Source organism: Lutra lutra, chromosome 4 (genome assembly GCF_902655055.1).
Source record: "Lutra lutra chromosome 4, mLutLut1.2, whole genome shotgun sequence".
In the NCBI taxonomy this organism is placed as follows: domain Eukaryota; kingdom Metazoa; phylum Chordata; class Mammalia; order Carnivora; family Mustelidae; genus Lutra; species Lutra lutra.
In genome coordinates this window covers 38534629-38558518 of record NC_062281.1, presented here as the reverse complement: position 1 = coordinate 38558518, position 23890 = coordinate 38534629, and the positions used below count along the sequence as shown (strand labels likewise).

The following is a 23890-nucleotide window of genomic DNA, read 5'->3' as shown; positions in this document are numbered from 1 at the left end:
TGTGTCCTAAGGAATGTTCAGGTTTGGCTTGTCAGATGAGCAATTCCTCCTCTTTGGAGGATCAAGCAAAGGCTTGTAAGGGGGCATCAACTTTCTTTTCTTGCCCAGCCCAACCTCTTATTCTCACTCTTGATGGGCGAGAAGATGGATGCAGCCTCTTCTGTAGGTAAAGTTGGTGTGTGAAGAGATTGGGGGCATACATACCTTCTTGAATGTGCTAGGTACTTTATTTAATGACTAAAATTAAGTTGATTAATATTGTTATCAGGGTAAAGGTGAGCCAGAGAATCCCATTTTTTTTTTTAAGATTTTATTTATTTATTTGACAGACAGAGATCACAAGTAGGCAGAGAGGCAGGTAGAGAGAGTGGGGAAAGCAGGCTCCCTGCCAAGCAGAGGCTCGATCCCAGGACCCCAAGATCATGACCTGAGCCGAAGACAGAGACTTAACCAACTGAGCCACCCAGGTGCCCCGAGATTCCCATTTTTATCATGAAAGTTAGTGAATGTGTTTTCCCTGGCTCTTTCTGGTGGTCTCCAAGTATACCCCAGCTTTGGTGACTTTATTTGTCTGGTCTCTGAAAGTTCAGGTTTACTCTTAGAGATTCTTTATTGCATTTGACAATTGCTAGGGTACTTGCAACTGGAGAAGAAAAGGTGCATGTCCTTACGATGTCTGTAGTAGTTCATTTGCAAGGCCCTCACTTTATATTTCAGTAGTTTTTGGTGACCAGAGCTTCCAGGGAAGCCACAGTCCTTTTCTGCTTATCTGCACACCACAAGGTTAAAGAGCGTGAAGCACATCATTTCTTAGTTCTACCTTTCAATTTTTTTTCTTCAATTCTTTTCTTGCATTTTAACCTCTTTGTCTATTTTTTTAAACAAGGAGTTAGAATGATTGAGCCACCTGTTTTAAGTCATATCCTCAATCTTATTCATACCATTGTGAATCTGGGGGTTGATGGGTTTCAAGTTTTAATTGACTCCCTCTTATGAGGGCTAAGGTGAAAAATACGCAGCCTGATCCTATGATCTGTCAGTATGAAAGTAATGGATCTATCTAAATACAGTGTTTGCCACATTTTCCCTCTGTTAGGAACTTTTGTAAGGAAATGACATTCTTGCTTGTTTCATGAGGAGCAAAGGGCAGTATTTTCAGAAATAGCTATGTGGTCCCCAAGAGAAAACATTCTTTTGCCGTGAAATATACTTACCAGACATTTTGGGAAAAATTGCAACCTAAATAAGAAAGATATAACTGTGATGTGTTTGGGGTTAAAAATTATCTCAAAACATTTTAGCTAGTATTTTTGAGAACAGGGTTTCTTTTATTAGAAATTAGAGACTTTTGATGAAGTAAAATATGTCTAAAATGATGCATACTGGTTAGAAGCAGATGGTGAACTCCTAATGATGGAAATAATTCCAGTTTTGATGGTAAATATTGTAATTCTTGTTTTGCTTTATTTTTAATGTAGTTGGGATAGGATTTGAATGGAAGCTGACTTATAATTGATACAATTAAAATGTAGTTGAAATAAAAACATGTTCAAGTTATTAAAAGAATTATTTTCTAATTGTATATGCAACCCTTATTTCCTAACCATAATTAAGAATTGTTTGCATCTGCACATTTGGTAGTGTTTGTTTTATAGAATATATTCCTATGAGTATTATGATTAATGATTTTTAAAGCATACTAAAATTTTAGGTTTATTATGAATTTTTAAGCAAATTATTTAGGTTTTTTTTTAAAATAATCAAAATGTGTAGTTTGTAGGAAGCTTTATTCACGGTTTTTTTTCTTAAACTATTTGAAGTTTTATGTTTAGTCTATGCATTTTACTCTTTTTTGCTGTTAATAACTTTTACAAAATAAAAATAACTTGTTCTTTTACATTAAAATGTTTGTCATCTCATGTATGCCAGATTTATTGGACTGCAGTAGTTTTAGTGCATTTTGGCTGGAATGTTTATTATGACATCACTGTAATCTATATACAGTATGTGATTTCAGATGGTTTCAGTGTTAAATATTTTCATAATTATGCTAGTTTTGGCAGTTCACTTGGAACTTTTTCACATTTCTTTAATGAACATGTTTTACTTCTGGGCTTTTGAGACAACCATATGTTTCAAAAATTAATAGTGTGCTTTTAATGTTAATGTTGTACAGAAGTGTATGACTACAGACATTTTTAAGGATGTAAGCTGAACTAAAAGTAATTACAGTAAGGTTTTATTCACAGTAGTAGTCTTTTAGTATTTAGAGACGATAACATCCCCCCAAATAACAGAAGATGTCATTATAAAGATTGAATAGTGAAGTTGTTTTGTGTTATACAAACTAATTGAATCAAGGCAGTGAACATAATTAAATAGGATGCAAAGGAGTCTAAGGATGATTAAGATTAATCATTGAGGTGATTAAGAAAACAGCTTGGAGGGACGCCTGGGTGGCTCAGTTGGTTAAGCAGCTGCCTTCGGCTCAGGTCATGATCCCAGCATCCTGGGATCGAGTTCCACATTGGGCTCCTTGCTTGGCGGGGAGCCTGCTTCTCCCTCTGCCTCTGTCTGCCATTCTGTCCGCCTGTGCTCGCTCTCTCTCCCTCTCTCTCTGACAAATAAAAAAAAAAAAAATCTTGAAAAAAAAAAAAAAAGAAAGAAAACAGCTTGGAGGGCGTCTGAGTGGCTCAGTGGGTTAAGCCTGTGTCTTCTGCTCAGGTCATGATCTCAGGGTCCTGGGATCGAGGCCCACATCGGGCTCTGTGCTTGGTGGGGAGCCTGCTTTCCCCTCTCTCTCTGCCTGCCTCTCTGCCTACTTGTGATCTCTCTCTGTCAAATAAATAAATAAAATCTTTAAAAAAAAAGAAAAGAAAAGAAAAAAGAAAACAGCTTGAATTCTTAATTTAACACACAAAATACTGAGGGCCTTAACATATAAGCAAAAAAATGGGAAGAGTTGAGATCCTTTTTATTTATTATTATTATTATTATTATTATTTTAATATTATTTGGTGGGCAGCAAAACAAGGTTTATTGAGCAATAGAAAAGTGATAGTACAAAGCCCCCAAGGAGGCAACCTAAGAGGGTTGCCACCTGAGTTTCTAAATCCAAGGGTTTTCATAGGCTTGCTGGAGGGCTGTTTTAATCTGATTAACCCTCCCTGCATCTGTCATCCAATCAGATTTTTGTCATCTGTCTCTGTCATTTGGGACAGGGTGGAGGGCTTCTTCCAGGGTGGTGTAAAATCCTTTTCAGGGTGGGGGCCCGTTTTCCTGCGTGCCTGCCTTCCAGCTGTCTGTCATTCCCCCATTTGAAGAGGTAACCCTAACTGCTGTTAGGGAAGAAGGGCAATGACAGATTGAAGCTACTTCCTGCTGGGGGTTGCGGGGGTGGGCATTGGATGGGGTGGCAGTCAGGGTTCCTTTCATCCTGATCTGTCAAGGGGTTTCCTGTAGATGTCTGGTTTTGACCTCCATGTGAGGCTCCATCTGAACCACCAATTGTAGTTTGAGGACCTTTATTGGTTAGTTGACCTTAATGATGGTGGAGATCCCTGACGAGCCCCCAGGAATGTTACAGGATTTTTTCTCCATCAGTGCCTGCGGTTCTTGGTCATGCTGCTTCAAAGAATGAAGAGATAGATCAGACAGAGTGGTGGGCAGTGAAGCAAGGTTTACTGAGGGATAGTAAAGTGATAGTACAAAGTTCCCAAGGAGGGAGGGGCCCTGAGAGGGTTGCTCCCTTTCCATTTATTTTGTATTCAGATGGAGAGTGTTTAAAAATTTCTATTAGTCTTCTTTTGTGAAAGCCATATATAAGAATTTTTTTTATGCCGTCAAGTGGTTTGTTTAGATACCAACTCAAAGGAAGAATTTGTGGTTTAAACTACTTGTTATTTTTAAATGCCATTTGAGAGTTAAAATTATAAGAATTGTTCAGTTATATAGAATTTTTTTAGAGCTAAAAAATAAGTCTTAGCTAATCAAATTTAGTAACCATAAATTGTATATATTCAACTGAAAAACCTTTCCTAATTCTTAAATGGTGGTTGATACTTTACTTTTCTATTTAAAAAAAAAAAAAAAATAGGATGACCATGAAAGCTGTGGTTCTAATTCTACCAACCGTAGTGCTACTGAGAACACGAAATCATCAGTAAAACCTCGAAGAATTCAGCAGGCTGCTCCCACAGATCCTGATTTACCACCAGGTAATTTCTAATGAGCTTGGTAAAACCAAAATTTCATTTGTTATTAATCGTTGTTGTAATCTGTATACATACTTTCAGTATTTAGTGTCATAGAATACTTGGACTATATGTGTATGTGCATTTCCTTCATGACATAAGAACAGATTGAGTCCAGAGCCCTCAAAAATGTCTTTCATTCAAATTTTGATGCTCTTTTGCTACAGGTTTATTTCTTAAGTTTCTTTCTTACATCCTGTCCAAGCAAAGACATGCCTCTGTTTTCTCAGTCACTCACTCTCACTTTTCCGCCTTACCTAACAGGAGGACTAGTATCCCCTTTGTTCCCCTTGCTTCTTGATAAGTAGAAAAGACACTAGATTGTTCTGAGTTTCAGGAAACTATAGAAGTCACCAACAGGGGGCGCCTGGGTGGCTCAGTGGGTTAAGCCGCTGCCTTCTGCTCAGGTCATGATCTCAGAGTCCTGGGATCGAGCCCTGCATCCAGCTCTCTGCTCGGCAGGGAGCCTGCTTCCTCCTCTCTCTCTGCCTGCCTCTCTGCCTACTTGTGATCTCTCTGTCAAATAAATAAATAAAATCTTTAAAAAAAAAAAAAGTCACCAACAGGATCATAGAATTTTGTAACCATCTCTTTCATTTCCTGAAATTTTTATTTACCTGGAATAGTAGTGGCTTACAAAGAACAGTTCCTTAGTAACTATTTAATGAGGAAGAATAACATGATCATGACATGTCAGCTCTGTGGTCAGAATGCATTAATGCCTTTTACTGTTAGGGTTTTTTTTTTTTTTTTTTAAAGATTTTGTTTATTTATTTGAGAGAGAGCAAGAGAGAGAGAGAGAGTGAGTGAGTGAGCATGAGTAGGGGTGAAGAGCAGAGGGTGAAGCAGACTCCCTGGTGAGGTACATGGTTAGCTGACTGAGCTACCAAGATGCCCCTACAGAGAAAGTTTTTATTACCATTCTCATTACAATATTTATTCTGCTTCTGATAGGAATTATAAGGGATAAAGTGGCTATGCCTTTGGTTTCAAGGTGTTTTTGTCCTGCATTTTTTTAAGGGCCTTGCTCCTCAGAGTGTGTCCCAAGGACCAGTAGCAGCAGAACCTGATAGCTTGTTATAAATGCAGACTCTTGGGGCTTCTGGGTGGCTCAGTTGTTAGGAGTTATTTTATCACTCACCTCTCTTTTGATTTTATTTATCAGTCATTTCTTTTCCTCAGAGGTGTAGTTGACATTGGTATTTATTTGTTTTCTGCACCATAAGTTTGTAGGCTTTCTGTTGGTTTTAATATGGTTAATTTTTAAAAGTCTTCTGTTACCATCTACTAAGAGGCTGGAGTTAGATAAATCATTTCATAGCCATCCTCCCTCAGGTATGTTTCAAGTTACATTTGAATTGAACATCTTAAACTAGTGTTGTAGTGATGTTATTGCTGATGCTTTATGTTCTTCTGAACCCACAAAGTCTTGGTAATCCCTCTGGCTTTAAATAGATTAATTGCTATAGCTGGAGAAGGTGCCAGAAGAAATTTTACTTCTGAATGTTTCTAATTCTCCTTAGAGTGGTGTGATTGTTCCAGAACTTTCTAAATTTTTTCTCACTACTTAACTCCTTAGGAAAAAATCCTTGGTGAATTTAAGTATAAGTTAAACTGTAACTTGTTCTTATTTATTAAATGGGCAACTCCTTTACCTCTCCAAATTTCTGACTGCATATCCTTTCAAAACTTCCTATACTAGCTCATTGTACTGAATTCTCTCCATCAGTATCTTGGCAAAGAATAATTGGTTTTAAGTTTAACTGTTGAGTCTTGTAACATTTCTTTCTCTTTTGAGAAATAAGATAAATTTAATGCTTTTGTCGGTTGTTGATTTCACAGATAAAAATCTATTGGCTAACCCACATGTACTCAAAACAGGTCCCAGACTTTTAAAAGATTCTTTAGAGCCTTTAGTAGCATTTACACTGATAATCAGATTTGGGAAAATTGGTCTGTTTTGGGGGAGCATAAAGTATAAAACTATAAAAACATAAACGTAACCGAAAAAATCCTATTTTTAGAGGCATGAAACAGAACTGTATTCTTAACTACTTGAGGTAGCATTTGGATTAACATGTGCTTTCCTGCCTTATTTAACAGGAGGACTAGTATCCTCTTTTATGCCGACATAAATCACAGTGAAGGAGTTGATTTAGGAAGTAACTGAACTTGTTGGGCAATTACTGGGAAGCAGAGCAGTTAAAGTTAATCTTGCCAAAGGGGGGAAAAAAGGATAATTTGAGAATCCAGCTGGATAATGGTAAATCATTTTATTTAAAGGTTGACTCATATGGTTATTTGAGGACTCCTTTCTGGCAACCTTATCCTGCCTGGGAACTATATTAAGGTCCTCCTATGGTAGAGATGAATTTCTGGTCTCAAAATTTTCTAGGGCAAAGATAAAGCTGTGTTTACAATTTTGAAGTTTGAGCATTTACACAGATCCAGAGATGCTTTTTGAGAACAGTTTTGGTTTTGCCAATAGTCATTTGTTCTACACCCTTGAAGGATGGGTGGCTCTTGAATATGAAAAGAATGTAAGTCAATATCTGATATCCTCTTCCCAGTCTCTTTTCTTGATATCTGGAACAGTCTTTTATTAAATTATGGTTCCTGACCAATTAGTGCATTGGAAGAGCAATTTAGTGGGTCATAGTAAGCATTTAAAATATATGGCAAAGAATATTTCCTGAGATTAAGAGTCTCTTATGAAACTGAGGCTTTCTGGGGGTGGGGAGGGAAAGGATAGGGTGGCTGGGTTATGGACATTGGGGAGGGTATGTGCTATGGTGAGTGCTGTGAATTGTGTAAGACTGATGACTCACCTGTACCCCTGAAGCAAATAATATATGTTAATAAAAAAATAAAATATATGGCAAAGACTAGAAAACCTCCTAGCATAAAGGCATATAGTAAAGTTATTAGTAAAGAAACCTGTGGTTATGTGTGCACTTGTGCTGGGTTACAGTGTAATATTTCTTACTGGGAGAGAGGGTTCCAAATAGTTGGAATGTGATTTGAAGTATATGTGTTCTCTTTCAGTCAGTGATCTATAGGCTAGGACCTTTGATTATTGCTAACAGTTTTGAATTGTGGTTTTAGCATATTCTGTAAAATATGCTGATGATTCCTACTTAGAAAGTTTAAGGATGTTTTATTTATTCATGCTTTCCTTTGTATTCTCTGCATTTTATCTCTGTAAAGTGAAACTACTTCTAAGTTAGACAGCTAGATTATTCAGTTCTTTGCTCTCTGAAGCATACAGCCTTTGGCTTTTATTGAAGGTCATTTTATCTAAAATGACTTTAAAGGATATTGTTTTTTAATTTATTCAGGATCTTTTAATTGTTTTTTTTCTTTTTAAATAACTACTCACTTAAAAAAATTTCTATTTGTCTGTTAAGAAATTCAGAGATAAACTTTGTCTTCCATTGCAGAGCTTCTTTTTCTTGGTTTTGTCATATAATTATCTTTTTCCTTTTCTTTTTGCCTTTTTACCCGGAATATATGTATACATATATACATACACACACAGTTTAATAGAAATATTAAGGAAATAGATAAACTTTAAAAACCATGTTGCCTACTGGGTCTGAGGTTATGATTTAGTCATCTTTGATCACCATCTAGTAAAGAGGACAGCAAGACATGTTTTGTGAAAGGCTTATCATTAAATATTTTAGGATTTGCAAGCTGTATATTTTCTGTTGCAGCTATTCCATTCTTCGGATTTCACATGAAATCAACCATAAATGATAAACTAATGTATTGTGCCTGTGTTCCAATAATATTTATTTATAAAAATGGATGGCGAAAACCTCATTTTGCCAGCCAATAGGCATTTTATGTTTGCTACACTGCACAGAAACTAAGCTGTGCAAAATCACAGTGTTTTCTTCAGACTTCAGTGTTCGGAGTCATAGTCATTGAGTTATGAAATAAGCTACTTGAAGATTTTCTGGCTTAGCAGTCTATCTTTTTTGGGACATGGACCCTTTGAAAATCTGTTGAAAGTGTGGTAGACCCACAGATGCACATTTGAAACTGTACATACCTTCAGGTATTCACATTCTTGCTGAAGTCCATCTCTAGGCTCTAGCCCACATTTTGTGGATAAGAAAATGGGAACTCAGATATTTTGGTATATATGAGGAGAGATAGTAGTATTAAGTTAGTAGTCATTCAGTGAAAATTTTTTTCTGCAGAAAATATTGAATATGAAATGGAATATTATAGTTTGTGTGTGATGTGTATGTATATTTGAATGCTTGCCATTTAAACTGTTAGGGCTTGGTTTTCTGAAAAATCTCTTGAAAGGGAGTTTAATAATAATTGGAGAGTAAATGACATAATCGAGGAATATTTGTAATATATCATCTCTTCAGGAACCTGAGCCAAGAATGGCAATGTCTTGTTACAGAAGATAGCATAGTCATTTCCTTTCTGTCTGCGTGTGGGGGACCACAAGATTTTAAAGCTATCTGATCACTCTTCCTTTCTGGAACAATTAAGAGTAGAGAATATCTTATGGCAAATGAAAGAGAAATGCATTTCACATCTTCTATTTTTTATGCTCTTATTGTTTTAATACCTTCCATTAACATGGAAGCTTTTTTCCCCCTCTAATAACAGTGATACATTGTGTAGGTTGTATTAACCCACTGGCTAAGTTCCTAGCAGTTAGCATTAACCTAACAAGTGCTGTTTTGTTTACATACCAGTACAAAGACTCTTCTACCACAAGCCTAGGCTTTTTTTTTTTTTTTTTTTTTTTTTTAAATAGGCTCTATGGTCAGCATGGCTCAAACTCATGACCCTGAGATCAAGGGCATGTTGGGCAATTACTGGGTTCAAACTCATGACCCTGGGCTCAAACTCATGACCCTGAGATCAAGACTTGAACTGATATCAAGAGTCAGACACTTTACTCACTGAGCCACCCAGGTGCCCCTATGCTTATTTTTTGGGAGACTCTGCTGTGCCCTAGGCCAGACTTGGAATTCTGTTGCTTTTAGCCTTTCCAAGAAGACAGTCTGGAAAAGACCTTTTTACCTCTTTTTTTTTTTTTAAAGATTTTATTTATTTATTTGACAGACAGAGATCACAAGTAGGCAGAGAGGCAGGCAGAGAGAGAGAAGAGGAAGCAGGCTCCCTGCGGAGCAGAGAGCCCGATGTGGGGCTCGATGCCAGGACCCTGGGATCATGACCTGAGCCGAAGGCAGAGGCTTTAACCCACTGAGCCACCCAGGTGCCTCAAGACCTTTTTACCTCTTAATTCTCCCATGCTGTAAGTGATATTCTGCGCAGATTTCACTGGAGAAAACTATTTGCATGGACATTATGTATGGCATAGAAGTCCTTATCTCACTAATAATTTTATAGTCTGGAAGGGGAAGCACAAGATACTCATGGATAGTCAGTCATTTCTGATATCCAGATGTTCTTTAGTATAATGATATATTGATCCTTTTGAAAGGAGGTTATGCTTAAAACTCCTTATGCTTAAAACAAATTTTTTGTTTATTACAGAAAAGGTGATAATTGGAGAGCTTTTATATTTCATTCAAATTAGATTGAATTTCAAAATATTGCTTAGTGCAGGCTTTTCAATTTCCTAAATCTTTCTGTGTGAATGGGGGCATGCTAGAATGGCTCGCTGAAGACTGTACTTGTAGTTAAAGAATGAACTGCTTAATCTAGGAGTTTGTAAACTCCTAACCACATTGCAAACCAAAGCTGAGGGGAGCTGTAAGGAAGCTCAAGTAATAGTTTTTGAATACTAAAAGGAAGGAGTGTTTATGTCCAGGTACATGTGGCTTCCAAAACACAAAGATATCACAGGCAGTCAGAAAAGATTGAAAATGAAAGGATGGGAAATAGCATAACAGATAAATACTATTAAAAAAAAATCTGTCTTCACAGCATAAAAACCAGGCAAAATGAACCTTAAGGCAAAAGCATTAATGGATATATGTAATAGATACTAAATTATAACAGGTACAGTTTTCCCCAAAATAGTATGATGACTTTGTATGGATCTAACAACTTGGCTATGAAATGTGATCAAGAAAACAAAATCCCCAAACTAGGTATTTGAATATCAAAATCACTAAGATTATTTTAGTGTATACATGTAAAACTCTCCACCCCGCAGATAAGACAGTGTACATTCTTTTAATGCATACCTTACACATCTACAGACATTGTAAAAGACTTGATCAAAAAGGAAGTCTTGACAAATTTCAAAGAATCACAATCATGAAGACCATCCTCTCTGGACTGAGCACAATTACAGTAGACTATAATTACTGATAAGTATGAATTTATCTCTACCATTTTATTGTTATATCTTTGTATGCTCTGATTGTTGTTCTTCAGTTTCCCCTCTCATGCTTACTCTTTATGTTCAGAGTCCAAAAATAGTTGTTCCATACATTCTTTCCAGGCTTTTAGGCTACATTCAGTGGGGCAGACAGGGTGGACTATGCTTACTTCATCTCACCCAGAACTGGAACCTGTTAACATTTTGACATACAAGCTTTTAGAGACTCTCTGTGTGTGCTTGCATGTGTGCATGTGTACATACACATGCACACATTTTTCTTTTGTAACTTGCATTTTTTAATGTTAGGATCTTCTTTCTGGGATGTTAATGTTTTTACATTATTATTTCAATCATTGGCATTTATTACATAGTGTAACTCTTCCATAGTTTATTACCAGTCCCTTTTTGTTTGATATTTTAGGTTAACTTTTATTGTCAGTTTTGTAAAATGCTTTAACAAACATTTTTGCACACACCTCTGTTTATCTCCTTAGGAGAAATTCCCATCAATTTATAGAATCCAAATTTGTGAATAATTTTAAGGTTTTGGCATGTGTAGCCAAATTATGCTGTGAAAAGTTTAACAGTATTTTCTTTCAAGCACTTTTTTAGTCTAATTCAATCTTTTGTTTTTAAACATTTTTTTGAAACTTTTACGTATGGAAAATGCTATCATACATTTTATTGTTAATTGCGATTACCATTTTTAAAGTTCTTATTTAAATTCCAGTTAGTTAACATACAGTGTACTATTAGTTTCAGGTGTGCAATTCAGTGATTCAGCATTTCTGTACATTAGCCAGTGCTTATCACAACAAGTGTGCTCCTTAATTCCCTTCACTTTTTTAACCCATCCACCCACCTCCCCTCCGGTAACCATATCTGTTCTCTGTAGTCAAGAGACTTGGTTTGCCTCTTTCTCTTTTTTCTCCTATGACAGTCTTTTTTTAATTTTTTCTGTCACCATTTTCTTTTCTTTTCATCACTTCATTATATAGGAAAGCTTGATTTTTACTGTTTGTTAGCTGATGAGTTAGTTAGTTGTGTTTTTTGAATATTCTGTATAACATATAGTCATCTTTGTGTAATGGTAATTTTGCATCCTTCCCTGTTAGTACTTAAACTTCTTTTTTACTCTTATTTAGTTGTTCAGAACTTCTGTGACCATCAAAATAATAATACTAATAGTATTGTGCACTCACTATAGTTTTTCTTAGCTCCCACAGTAACTGCCCTAAGTTATCTTCTAGTTACCAAACATGATGGATGCTTTCTAAATTCATGTTTTACTGAATCTCCCTCCTGCACTGACAGTAAAGAATCCTTGTTCTTAACTTTCTAAAAAAATTTACTTTGAAATAGTTTCAACCTTTCAAAAAAGATAAGAGCGTTACAAAAAACTTCACTTTTCCCTATTTGAGCTTAAGTTGCCTATATGATGTTGCATAACCCTCAAATTTATACCAGAACTACACCAAAATGCTTTTAGGTATGGTTAACCAAGTCATGGTTATCAAAATCGTGGAATTTGATTTTGAGCAGCTTGGCTTCCCAGTGACATTAGGATAAATAAATTGTAGATGTTGTCTCTTTGTAACCAAAATTGATACACATCATTTCATTTAAGAATATGAAGGGAATAAATAAGTAATTGTCTTTGCCCTCCAGGATTTCATAGTTTAACAGATAAAATAATTCTATGTAAACATGCACAAATGGCAGTAGTAACATAAGCCCAAGGAAAGTGGTAGAGACAGTCTTCTGAATGTTGTGTAGGTTGGGGGACATTGGAGAAGAGCCTGTAGTGGAGAAAGATATTTATACTGGGCCCGTAACAAGGGAGAATGGACAAAGTGTACTCTAAACCGAAGGAAGAGTATGAGCACAATCCATGAAAGTTCATGGTGTTTTATCTGACCCTGTGGGCATAGATGTATATGCCTTGAGGAATGGGATTTATGGGTGGGAGAGAGTTGGATAATGATAGGAATTTCTGGAAAGTTTGATTAGAAATAGGTGGCTGTTTTAGAGCCATCCAGTATGACCTCCAGTATGACCTGGGGTTCTTACCCAGAGTGCATTTTCAGATGCTTTTCAGCATGCTTAGGGAATAGACCTGGATTACTGTTATGTCATCTAAATACTTAGTGATGAGAGCTAGTAGATCTGCTGTTTGACACTCCTCTATAGCTTACTTAAAACTAAGTTGTTATGGAGGATTGGAGGGATAGTGTATCATTTTTTCCATTCCATTAGTTACTGTTACTTTAGTATTGCATTTTAAATAAGGAAGTGTAATCTATCGGAGTAGTGCTTTTTAGATATTTTATTCTCTAATATATTATTCCTTGGTGAATTGCCTTCTTTATCTCAACTTGTATGCTAGTTTTATAATGAGAAACTGTGGGAAAATATTAAAAAATAGATTAAAAAAATCCATTACTAGTGTTCTGTTGGTTAAAATACATTAACAGTATTATGTTTCTATAACTTTGCGTTTAATATTTTCTCCAGTTCTATCTTTGAGAGTTATTTTTTCTTTTGACGGTAATAAAAAGTCATGAACTGTTAAGAGGTTTTTATGAATTCCTTATGGATGCCACTTTTTTCAGAAATGGGAAAACCAATATAAGTCATGCTTCTTGACTTCTTAGAAACAGGATGTTTATTTTTATTTTTATTTTTAACGTGTGTTGAGTGGTAATAGCATAGGGGAATATACATTCCAAGATTGAAACTTTTGATTTTTAAAATTTCTTTTGGAAGCTTAATTTGTTAAGCATTATTTTAGTGTTTACTCTCATGAAAGAATATTTATTACTTTTAATTTATTGATATTTTGTTAATTTTATAGCATATGATAATTGGTACTCTAAAAGCTGCTAAAAGTTTACATCTAGATAAAAGAAAAAATTGAACTTTGTTGTTTTACATTTTTTTCCTATGCGTATCCTTTAGGAATGAATGAAGGAGTTTGTTTTTGCAAAGGTGCTATGGTTGAATGGATTTAAATAGGCTTCCTCTCAACAGGCTTTACTGTAGTTGTTAACAATGTCAGTTGCTGACAGAAGTTGGTTCTGTTTTGCCCAGTCAGGTTCTGAATATAAGCAGGATAGTTCATGAAATAGCTAAAATTTTAGTTACTTTTTAAATAAGTTTTGTAGTGGGAAATGCATTTGAATCAAGTGAAGTTTTTCATCTTTTTCTCCTGTGTCTTCTTAAAATGCTGTTTGTTTTTTATTTATATTTTCAATTAAATTTCTTATTGATGTATCTGTATACACATTTATTGTGTGAGAAACTTCTGAGAATGTGGAGTATCCCATAGTAGTATAAAATTAAGAGAAAATTTTGGAGATTTTAGGCAAGCTATGGCAAAAAAGAATGTTTACTAGTTACTTCTGTTGTTGGTTGTTTTTAACTATTTGTTTATTATTTCCCTGTGTTCACATTATGCTTTTCTCATTTCTTCCATACTTTTCTTTTTTCTTTGCTTTCATTGTGTTTTTTGTCTCTGTTTTTAAATTCTGTCTATATTTTCTTCCTAATTTGTATTCTCTCCTCTACCCTGCTTCAGTATTATTAGTAAGTAGAAATACTTGAATCCATTATGGTAGTCATGTTTCCCCTATTTTTCTTCCTCCCAGCCTAACTTTTGAATATTCTTATGGCTATTTAGAGTGGAAAGAAAAGATGGCTCAAGAAGAAACTTAAAGAAGCAACACTTCTAATAGGTTGTATAATCAGCGCATAGTAACATTGTTTCATTGGGAAAAGGTTTCTAAAATAGGCAAAAACCAGGCAAAGTACTGAGTATAGGATTATCATTGACTGGGATCTAGTATGTTATTAAAAAGGTATAGTGTCTGTGATTTCTCTTAGTACATGAACACTTACTTTTAGAGAACTTCTTCCTAATGGTTTTTAGGGGCAGATCTTCTACTTATTAGCTATGTCAGTTTTGCAATCCTGTCTGTTTCCTCTTTGCAAAATATGCTAAATGATACCCACCTATCATATAAGTTAAATTCAGTAATATTTTAAGAATAATTCTTTATTGACAGACCTATGGCTAATTGAAATTTTTTTCTCTATTTTGTAGGTTATGTGCAGAGTCTGATTAGACGAGTTGTAAATAATGTAAATATTGTTATAAATAATCTCATACTAAAATATGTTGAAGATGATATTGTTCTTTCAGTCAATATCACTTCTGCAGAGTGCTATACAGTAGGTGAATTATGGGATCGTGCATTCATGGATATTTCTGGTGAGTAAATATTAAGAAGAGTGTAGATTTTTCCATTATTGGTATAGTTATCTTGGTTTCTTTCTTTCTTTCCTTCTTTCTTTCTTTCTTTCTTTCTTTCTTTTTTTTTAAGATTTTATTTATTTGACAGAGAGAGATCACAAGTGGGCAGAGAGACAAGCAGAGAGAGAGGAGAAGGAAACAGGCTCCCTGTGGAGCAGAGAGCCCGATGCGGGACTGGATCCCAGGACCCTGAGATCATGACCTGAGCTGAAGGCAGAGGCTTAACTCACTGAGCCACCCAGGTGCCCCTATTTATCTTGGTTTCTAAACCTTTTGCGGGCCAGTTGCCTCTTTGATAAATCTGATGAGAGCTTTATGCCTCAGCCTAGAAAAATGAACATATATAAGGTTTAGCGTATGGGTTGCCTAGGTGATTCAGTTGGTTAAGCAGCTGCTTTTGGCTCAAGTCATCCTGGAATCCCAGGACTGAGTCCTTCACTGGGCTCCCTGCTCAGCAGGGAGTCTCCTTCTCCCTCTCCAAATAAATAAACTCTTAAAAAATTAGCATTAGCTATAGGGGGTTTAGTAGACCCTCAGATTAGGAAATCCCTGACTCCATTTTTAATATTATTAATTTTTATTCTTTCTTACCTACCACATGCATGTTTCAAGTGTATCTTAAAACATTTTACAGTGCATTGGGGTTGTAGTAATAAAAATAGTTAAAATTTTTAACATATTTGAAGGAGGAAAAGGAACACATTGCTTTTATGCTCCATAATGGCAAAACAATGTATCTGATCTGTGTTTTGGGTTTGTATATGCCAGAGCATATTTGGGACTTCTGGATAATCCTAAAGTCTCTTTTGAGTATGACATGCTGTACTCTCCTCCTGTTTATATTAAAAGAACTATTAAGTAATATAATTTTAGTAACTACCATTATTACTATTTATTATGTTTTACATAGTAGGCATTGTGCTAATAAGCATTGAAAACACAGCTGTGAAAGAGATGCTGCTTCTTTGTGAGAAGAGATTAATAAATCATAATATCGATAAATATTCTGATAGGGTAAAGAGTGGACATTTTTTGAAAATATAGTGAGGAGGGGTGCCTGGGTGGCTCATTTAGTAAGTGTCTGCTTTTGGCTCAGGTCATGATCCCAGGGTACTTGGATTGAGCCCCGCTTCAGGCTCCTTGCCCAGCAGGGAGTTTGCTTCTCCCTCTGCCTGCTCCCCCTGCTTGTGCTCTCTTTCTCTGTCAAATAAATAAATAAAATCTTTTTTAAAAAAATGAAGAAAAGAAAAGATAGTGAGGAGACTATTGTAAGTACTTTTTATCTGTGACTTGCCAGGGTATGTATTTGTTAACAGTGTGGGCGCTAAAGCTAGACGACCTGAGTTTGGATCCTGGTTGTCCCACTTAGTAGAGCTATATGACCTTAGGTGAGTCACTTGACCATTTCTTAGTTTCTTCATTTGTAAAATGGGGGTAAAATAAGAGCTTCCTTATGGAGTTATTTTATTAAATACATTAGTGCACTGAAAGCACTTATAAAAGTATCTCATACAGAGACCTCTGAAAATGAGCTATTAAAATTTTTACATTTATTTTCTCAAATTCTCATAACTCCATCAAGGGATACTCTTTCTCATTTACTTACATATTCACTTGCTCATCTTAAGTCCTACTTAAAGGAAAATAAAAGGAAATTTAGTCTCAGGGTTACTTAACTTGCCTAGTTTGCCTAGTTTAGGCATACAACTAGGATCTAGCAGAATTTGATAGTCTCATTTTTGTGTGTTCTCCAAGCTTCAGTCTTTGCTTTTTTTTCCCCTTTCTTTTAACAGTAGGCTCCACAGCCAACACGGGACTCAGATTCACAACCCTGAGATTAAGAGTCATATGCTCTACAGACTGAGCCTGCCCAGGTGCCCCTTAGTTATTATGTTTTAAAATGAAGAATAATTTTGATCTCACAGTTTTGTTGTGAGGCATTAATCACAAAGTCCCAAGCATTGTCTCTGAGACATTGTTAATACCTCCCGCCATCCTCTGTTGGGAAAATATTTCATACAAAGACCACAAGGAAACATTAAGAAAAATGGAAAACAAGTAGGACTGGGTAATGCAGGATTGAATGAATGTGTTGACATTTTATGGGAAGAAATTTCTATGGTTTATTATACAACTGATGTAAATATTACTTTGGGAAATTATAGTGAATTAGAGTCTTGGGTTGGGAGTTGGGGCATCCTAGTTTGAGTCTTCCCTCCACCACTCTAACTTAGTATAAGTTTAGTGAGTCATTTGTAAAATGTGAATTATCATAACTACCAATATGCTGATGTATTTAAGAAAATCGAGTATCATACCACATGAAAGTTCATGATGAGGATGATAAAAACAGCAAAAATAGTATCTTTCACTTGTTGAGTTCTTGTTAATTGCTGGGCCTGGTGCTATGCTTTTGTACATTATCTGTTTTTAATCTTTTACCTTCTGAGATAGTTACTATTATTTACCCTTTTATTTTTACTAAAACATTTTATATTTACAAAGATTTAGGTCACGTATTTTGTTATTAAACAATATAATGAGCACCTTTCCTCTGAGTATCTAGAACATACACAGTAGTTTACCCCCACAAATGTGTTTTTCCTGATCTGCTTTCCACCTAGAGTTAACTGCTGTATTAAATTTTATCATTTAATTGCTTAAAAAGACTTGTGGTATAAAAAGGAATGAAGTACTAATGTATCCTACAATGTGGATGAACTTTGAAAACGTTCTAAGTTTTTAAAAGCCAGACAGAGAAGTTGTGTATCGTATATTGCAGGATTCTTCTTATGAACTGCACAGAAGAGCCAAATCTATATAGACAGAAAGTAGATTAGGGACTGTCTCAGGATTGGGAAGTAGGGAGGGTAAGGAGGGGATTAGAGGGATGATAGCTCAAGGGTACAGAGTTTTCTTTTCTTACGTGTTGTAAAAGTTTTAAAATTAATTGTGGTGATGGACACTTAATATTGTCAGCATACCAAGTGCCACTCTGTGTACCCTTTAAATTGTTAATTTTTTAAAAAGATTTTATCTATTTGAGAGAGAGGGAGAGAGAGAGAGAGAATGAGCAGGGAGAAGGGGAGAAGTAGACTGCCTGTGGAGCAGGGAGCCCCATGTGGGTCTCTATCCCAGCTGGGATCACGACCTGAGCTGAAGCAGATTCTCAACCGAACTGAGCCAGCCAGGCGCCCTTAACTTGTTAATTCTATGTTACGTGAATTTTATCTCAATAAAAAAGTATCAGATGTGGATTATACATAAACAATGTATTACATGTATTTTTGAGCTTTGTAAAAATAGTGTGCTCTATGTTGGGAATTTGAGGTTTGAGTAAAACCTCAAAAGTTTCCTGTTTTCAATTAGTGTCATGCTTTTAATATTTTTCCATATTGTTCCATGTAGTTATAGATCACTTATTTTTACTTGTGAATAATATTCTACTGTTTAAATATGCCAGAATTTAATTGTTGTGGTGATGGGCATTTGGGATGTTTCCCGATTTTTGCTATTACAAACAATGCTTTTAGGAATCTTTGTACATACCTTTTGATACATATGTGTAAGCATTTCTTAAGGCCATACACTTAGGAATGGGTGCGTTAGATGGGAGGATAGCAAATCTTCATGTTTTCAAAATAATGCCAGGTCATTTTCCAGAGTTCTCCAGAGTTGGGTAGACATAGTTATTATCCTCATTTTTCAGATTAAATTGCAGCACATTATCTAAAGTAAGTACCAGAACTAGAATTCATTTTGTTAGTTTTTAAAAGGTAGTTGTTATATTTATTGTTCAAGAAAAATATTTTCAAAGCTTTAATAATTTCCTTTGTCAGTGAATGATAATTTTCTAGAATACCCTCAAAATGTAGACCACTTTATGTTCTTACAGCGTAATAGATTAAAAACCTGAACTCTCAAGTAAGGTTGCCAGAGTTCGAATGACTGCTCTGTCCTTCTTAAACTAACATTAAACTCTTTCCCCTTACTGTGCCTCAGTTTTCACATCTTTTAAACAGAGGGATGTAAATATTAAAAGGTAGCAGAGGGGAGAAGACTTGGTGTATTGTCTGAGAGCGAACACTCAGTGAATTATTATCATAAAGAGAGGGAAGGAAATATCTAGAGGGTTTTTTTCATTTCTAATTCTACTGTTATTACATATGTGTACACAAAGAAATATATCAGTAACTAAATGATTTATTTATATACCATGTAAATCATAATATATTTGGGCCCAATATTTATTTACCTAGGAATTGCCTATTAGGAGTAAAACTTCTCGTTGCTAAAGTTTTCATTTTCTAGTTTGATATTTTACTGGCAGTTGTTTCATTTTTATTCCCTTGAAAACAAACTGTATACTCTTATTGGTAATGTGGTACTTTCTTCATCAATTGTTTAGAGCAGTGATGTCCACTAGAATTTTCTGGGTCATGGAAATGTTTTATATTTTTACAGTCTAGTACTGTAGCTACTAGCCACATGTGGCTATTGAGGACTTGAAATGTTGCTAATGTAGCCAAGGAACTGAAATTTTATTTTTGTATAATTTTAACTTATGTTTAAATTTAAATAGCCAGATATTGCTGGTGGCTACTACTGGAGAGTACAGGTTTAGAGAATCTGTGGGTTTTTTAGTGTTAGATATTAAACAAATGACTCCTCAGAATGTTATTTTTAATGTAGTTTCTCAAGTATTATATTTAAGTTATTTGATATCTCATTGCAGACAGCAGAATATAGCATAAGTTTTCATAAATTTTGTCTTAAATTTGTAGTTAGATACTGAGCAAATTGGGGACAAACTATTTCACTTCTTTGTACTTTGATTCTTCCTACTTGCAATGGGGATTTTTGTGCCTATTTCATAAGGTTGTTGGAGGATTTAAATAATAGAGAAATTATTTGCATAGATTCTGGCATCATGTATTTAATGCTCTGTTAATCTTACTATTTGTACTAACAAATAATTGTTGCCTTTTTCGCTAATTTTCCTTTTTACTTAAAATGTTTTTTTCTTTTTTTTAGCAACTGATCTGGTGCTGAGAAAAGTTATCAATTTTTCTGACTGTACCGTTTGTCTTGATAAACGAAATGCTAGTGGTAAAATAGAATTTTACCAGGATCCTTTATTGTATAAATGTTCCTTCAGAACGCGTCTGCATTTCACATATGATAACCTAAATTCCAAGATGCCATCTGTTATTAAAGTAGGTGTTTCTTTTTCTAGTAGTTGAGTTCCATGTCTCCATTTTGTTTTATTGGTTCTTGTAGGTGCTATTAAAGAAGAAAGTAACCTCATAAAATATATATGTCATTAGTTTTTGTAAGAGTTTTATTTCTATTTATAATTTTAGGTTATATTGTTTATTGTATATTAAAACTTTCTGCATTGTGTATTGTACTAGAGAGATTTTGGGGACTTTTTTTCTCCCTGAAACTGTAGTTTCCTTTATAGTTTGTCCAACTGTTTATTGATTTTTTTTCCTCTTTTAAATGAATAGAAGAAATCCTATAAAAAGTGTAATTATACACATAATGGGCTGAATATCAATGTATATTTCAATCTTTATAATTTATTTAACATGATCTGATAACTATAGTTATTGTCCCTCTTAGATGACTTTATAAGGTTTAATATACTGACCTACTATCTTAGTTTATTGGTTCAGGAAATTTTAGTATTTGATCTATGGAATCGGAATGTAATGCAAATCTTGCCTGTAGGAATTTTTTAGGTAATGTGAAAGTTTGTTCTCCAAGATCCCGCAATAGGAATATATTTTCAACGTGTATAGTTAGTCTCTTCATGTAAATCTTACTTCTTTTCTCGTATAACAGTTTTCTAAACTTCTATCCATATCTCAGTTTTTGAAAAAGAATTCACACAGTAGCTTGTGATCTTGTTAATAACTAAGTTTTAATGTGGAATGAATATTTATTGTTGAGTTTCATGCCTTTGAATACTAAAGTGCTAGAATGGAAAAGCTGCCCCTGAGTCTGAACACAGGTATTGATGTGCCTGGTTGTACATGGATGTATAACTTATTTTTTAATACTGTCTTTTTAAAAAACATGTCACTTTCTCTTTTATGTAGCTTTACTATATATTTATTCGCGAAATCCACTTATTTTAATTTGGTAGTGCTTCAGTCATCAGTGCTCTAGTTTTCTCTCCATTGTATACAATGCACATCAATTTATTCAAATTCTGTTACTTTTTCCTTCTATTTGTGAATTAGCTACTTTGCCAAAGATAAGCATAGGGAAATATTAATTGAGTGGTATTGTTGCCTCTGTCTCGGGATAATGGGCTTACTTTCCTTCTTTCACCTTGAACCTGTTAGGAACATTGGGGAACGTTAAGGGTAAATTCAAGATGCATTTTGAAAGCAGATACTGGATGCCTTACAGTATAAAATAAACTTATTGATCTCTAGTACAAATGTAATTACACATTCTAGAATGTGGCTAAATTAGAGGAAAGTAAAAATAAATGAATTTGAGGGAAACTGAGTGTTGTCATATAAGTTTGTATTCTCAAAATTGATTAGGCATGATATATCATCTTAAAAAGCATCTTAATATTAAGTAAGTTTGTTGACATGGGGGTTTTTAACCCTGGTAGTCTCCAAATATGGGGTTCCATTACGTTCAGCTGAAATAAAATTGAGTTTTTTATTAATAACATTGTGGTATAAGATTTGCCATTTTTAGTTAGATCTGTTATTCTTCTAACTCCCAGTCCTAGGAGTATATATTAAAAGCACATGGGTAACCTCACTGATCACCTAGAAGAGAGGGGATTTCCCAGAATATTCCAGATACTGTAGTTATTTATTTAAACCTCTTACATATATTTAAGTGGCTTTTAAATTTATCTATATTTTGGGTTGGCTTTTTATAATTTTCTATCTGTTGGGACAAATATGTCCTAGGTTTTGTGACATCTGAGATATAGATTTTATGAGTATATAACTTATGTAACATTTCCCCTATTTTTGAAAATTTTCTTTTTTTTTTTCTTTTTAAAGATTTTATTTACTTATTTGACAGACAGAGATCACAAGCAGGCAGAGAGGCAGGCAGAGAGAGAGAGTGGGGAAGCAGGCTCCCTGCTGAGTAGAGAGCCTGATGCGGGGGTTTGATCCCAGACCCTGGGATCATGACCTGAGCCGAAGGCAGAAGCTTTAACCCACTGAGCCACTCAGGTGCTCCAGTGCCATACAATATTTTAAAAGGATGGGTAGAGAAATACCAAATTAAGAAGAGCTCGGCAGGCCTGTACCATACACTCTCTCCTCCTTGTACCAAACTTTCTTTTACCTTTTCTTGGTCTGTTCAGTGTATGATTTTTAAGTCAGTTTTAAGAAACCTGTACTCATAATTAAATATAGCCTTTGCAATTTTCTTCCCCTTCAAATACAAACGTTTGTGCCTTTAATCCTAAAAATATGGTTACTATTATTTTTTCATGTTTCATAAACCCTCAAATACCTTCCAGGAGTCCTGGAAGTCAGAATAAACCTTCCAAGAGACTTGACATTATGGCTTAATTGGTTTTATTCCATGTTTATATAACAGCAGGGAACATTACACTGAGACTGTTTTATATTTTATTAATATCTTTCTTTCTGTAAGGGTAACTTTGATGGACTGCTATATATCCTGTTTGTTAGTAATTAATCTTGTTTCTTTATTATAACTGATTCATGTTACAAATTTTATGTCCTATTTAAATCTCTTAAAACTTGTTTGGAAAACTTTTCTGAACATGTATGTCACTTGGTTTTCAATATTTGACAAAATTTTATTAAGTTCATACTTCTATAGTTGCAATGTTAGTAATTTTCTCACTTATTACACTTTTGGAATGTGTATGTAGTCTTCTTGGTTAATAAAGCTAAAGGTTGATTGAGGTTTTATTAAAATGACATTATGAAACTTTTATTGTTGGTGTCAAATCTCTCTGATTTTGGGGGGGAGTGCTATGATATTCTTCATACTATGGAGCTGATATTTTGTTTCTATACCTTTATTTCTGGAAAAGTTATCTAGAAGTCTAGTGTGACTAACATCATCATTTCTATTTGTATTTACATAATTTGGCTTAGTACAGTTTCTATCTAAAGTTGATTGGTCATTGTAGCAAATTTAATTCCTAAGATATTAGAGTAAACTATTTTGGCTTATGTATTGGAAATGTTTGGGACATTACTTTTCTCTTATGGTGTTCTCCATTTTCGGACGTTTAACATTTATCTATTTATGTTAAAAGGTACTTCCTTTGAACATGCTTTTGTTGATGTTTGTTTTTTTCAAATACAGATTCATACCTTAGTAGAGAGTTTGAAACTTTCTATCACAGATCAACAACTGCCTATGTTTATCCGTATAATGCAACTTGGGATTGCTCTTTACTATGGGGAAATAGGCAATTTTAAAGATGGGGAAATGGAAGAGCCTACCTGTCACAATAAAGATATGTTAGGAAACATTACAGGTAAATATAACAAAAACTTTATTTTTGAACTGTTGTTTATATGCTTTTTCACCATTGTGAAACTTTGAAAACTAAACATTAGATTGAATTTTCAATGTTTAAATATGATGGGATGATTTTATTTTGGTTGTTTGACACTACTTGATTTTTTTTTCCCTTTATATGCTGGATATTACTGTGATTTTCTTTTTACATTCTTAAAGTAACTTTAATATTTCTAATAGGTATACGTGTTCAGAAAGTATGTTATATGAAAATTAAGGTAATGCATCATCAACATTTCCTAATAAATTGAGGTATTGTTAATTTTTTGCAAAGGCTTGCCAATAGTTACACAGGAGTTAGATATACTTAATTATTATATGTAATTATATTTAACTATAGTTACACTTAACTATGTACTCATTGGAGGATACCTAGTTAATTAGACATTATTGATGGAGTATATGTTTCATTGAATGATACTAGTGGGTTAACCTCAGTTATTC

At 34.5% G+C, this 23890-nt stretch overlaps 1 protein-coding gene across 6 annotated transcripts in view; it reads left to right on the top strand.

The window, feature by feature from the left end:
* VPS13B (vacuolar protein sorting 13 homolog B) overlaps positions 1–23890 on the top strand; it is a 763452-nt gene that overhangs the window by 50508 nt on the left and 689054 nt on the right. For 5 of the 6 annotated variants that reach the window (XM_047723595.1, XM_047723594.1, XM_047723596.1 and 2 more), the window contains exons 4-7: positions 4097–4217; positions 14684–14851; positions 19928–20109; positions 23228–23402. In XM_047723595.1, coding sequence (XP_047579551.1) covers positions 4097–4217; positions 14684–14851; positions 19928–20109; positions 23228–23402 — 646 coding nt within the window. The remainder of the gene's footprint in view (positions 1–4096; positions 4218–14683; positions 14852–19927; positions 20110–23227; positions 23403–23890) is intronic. The other variant, XM_047723597.1, reaches the window with a different exon arrangement.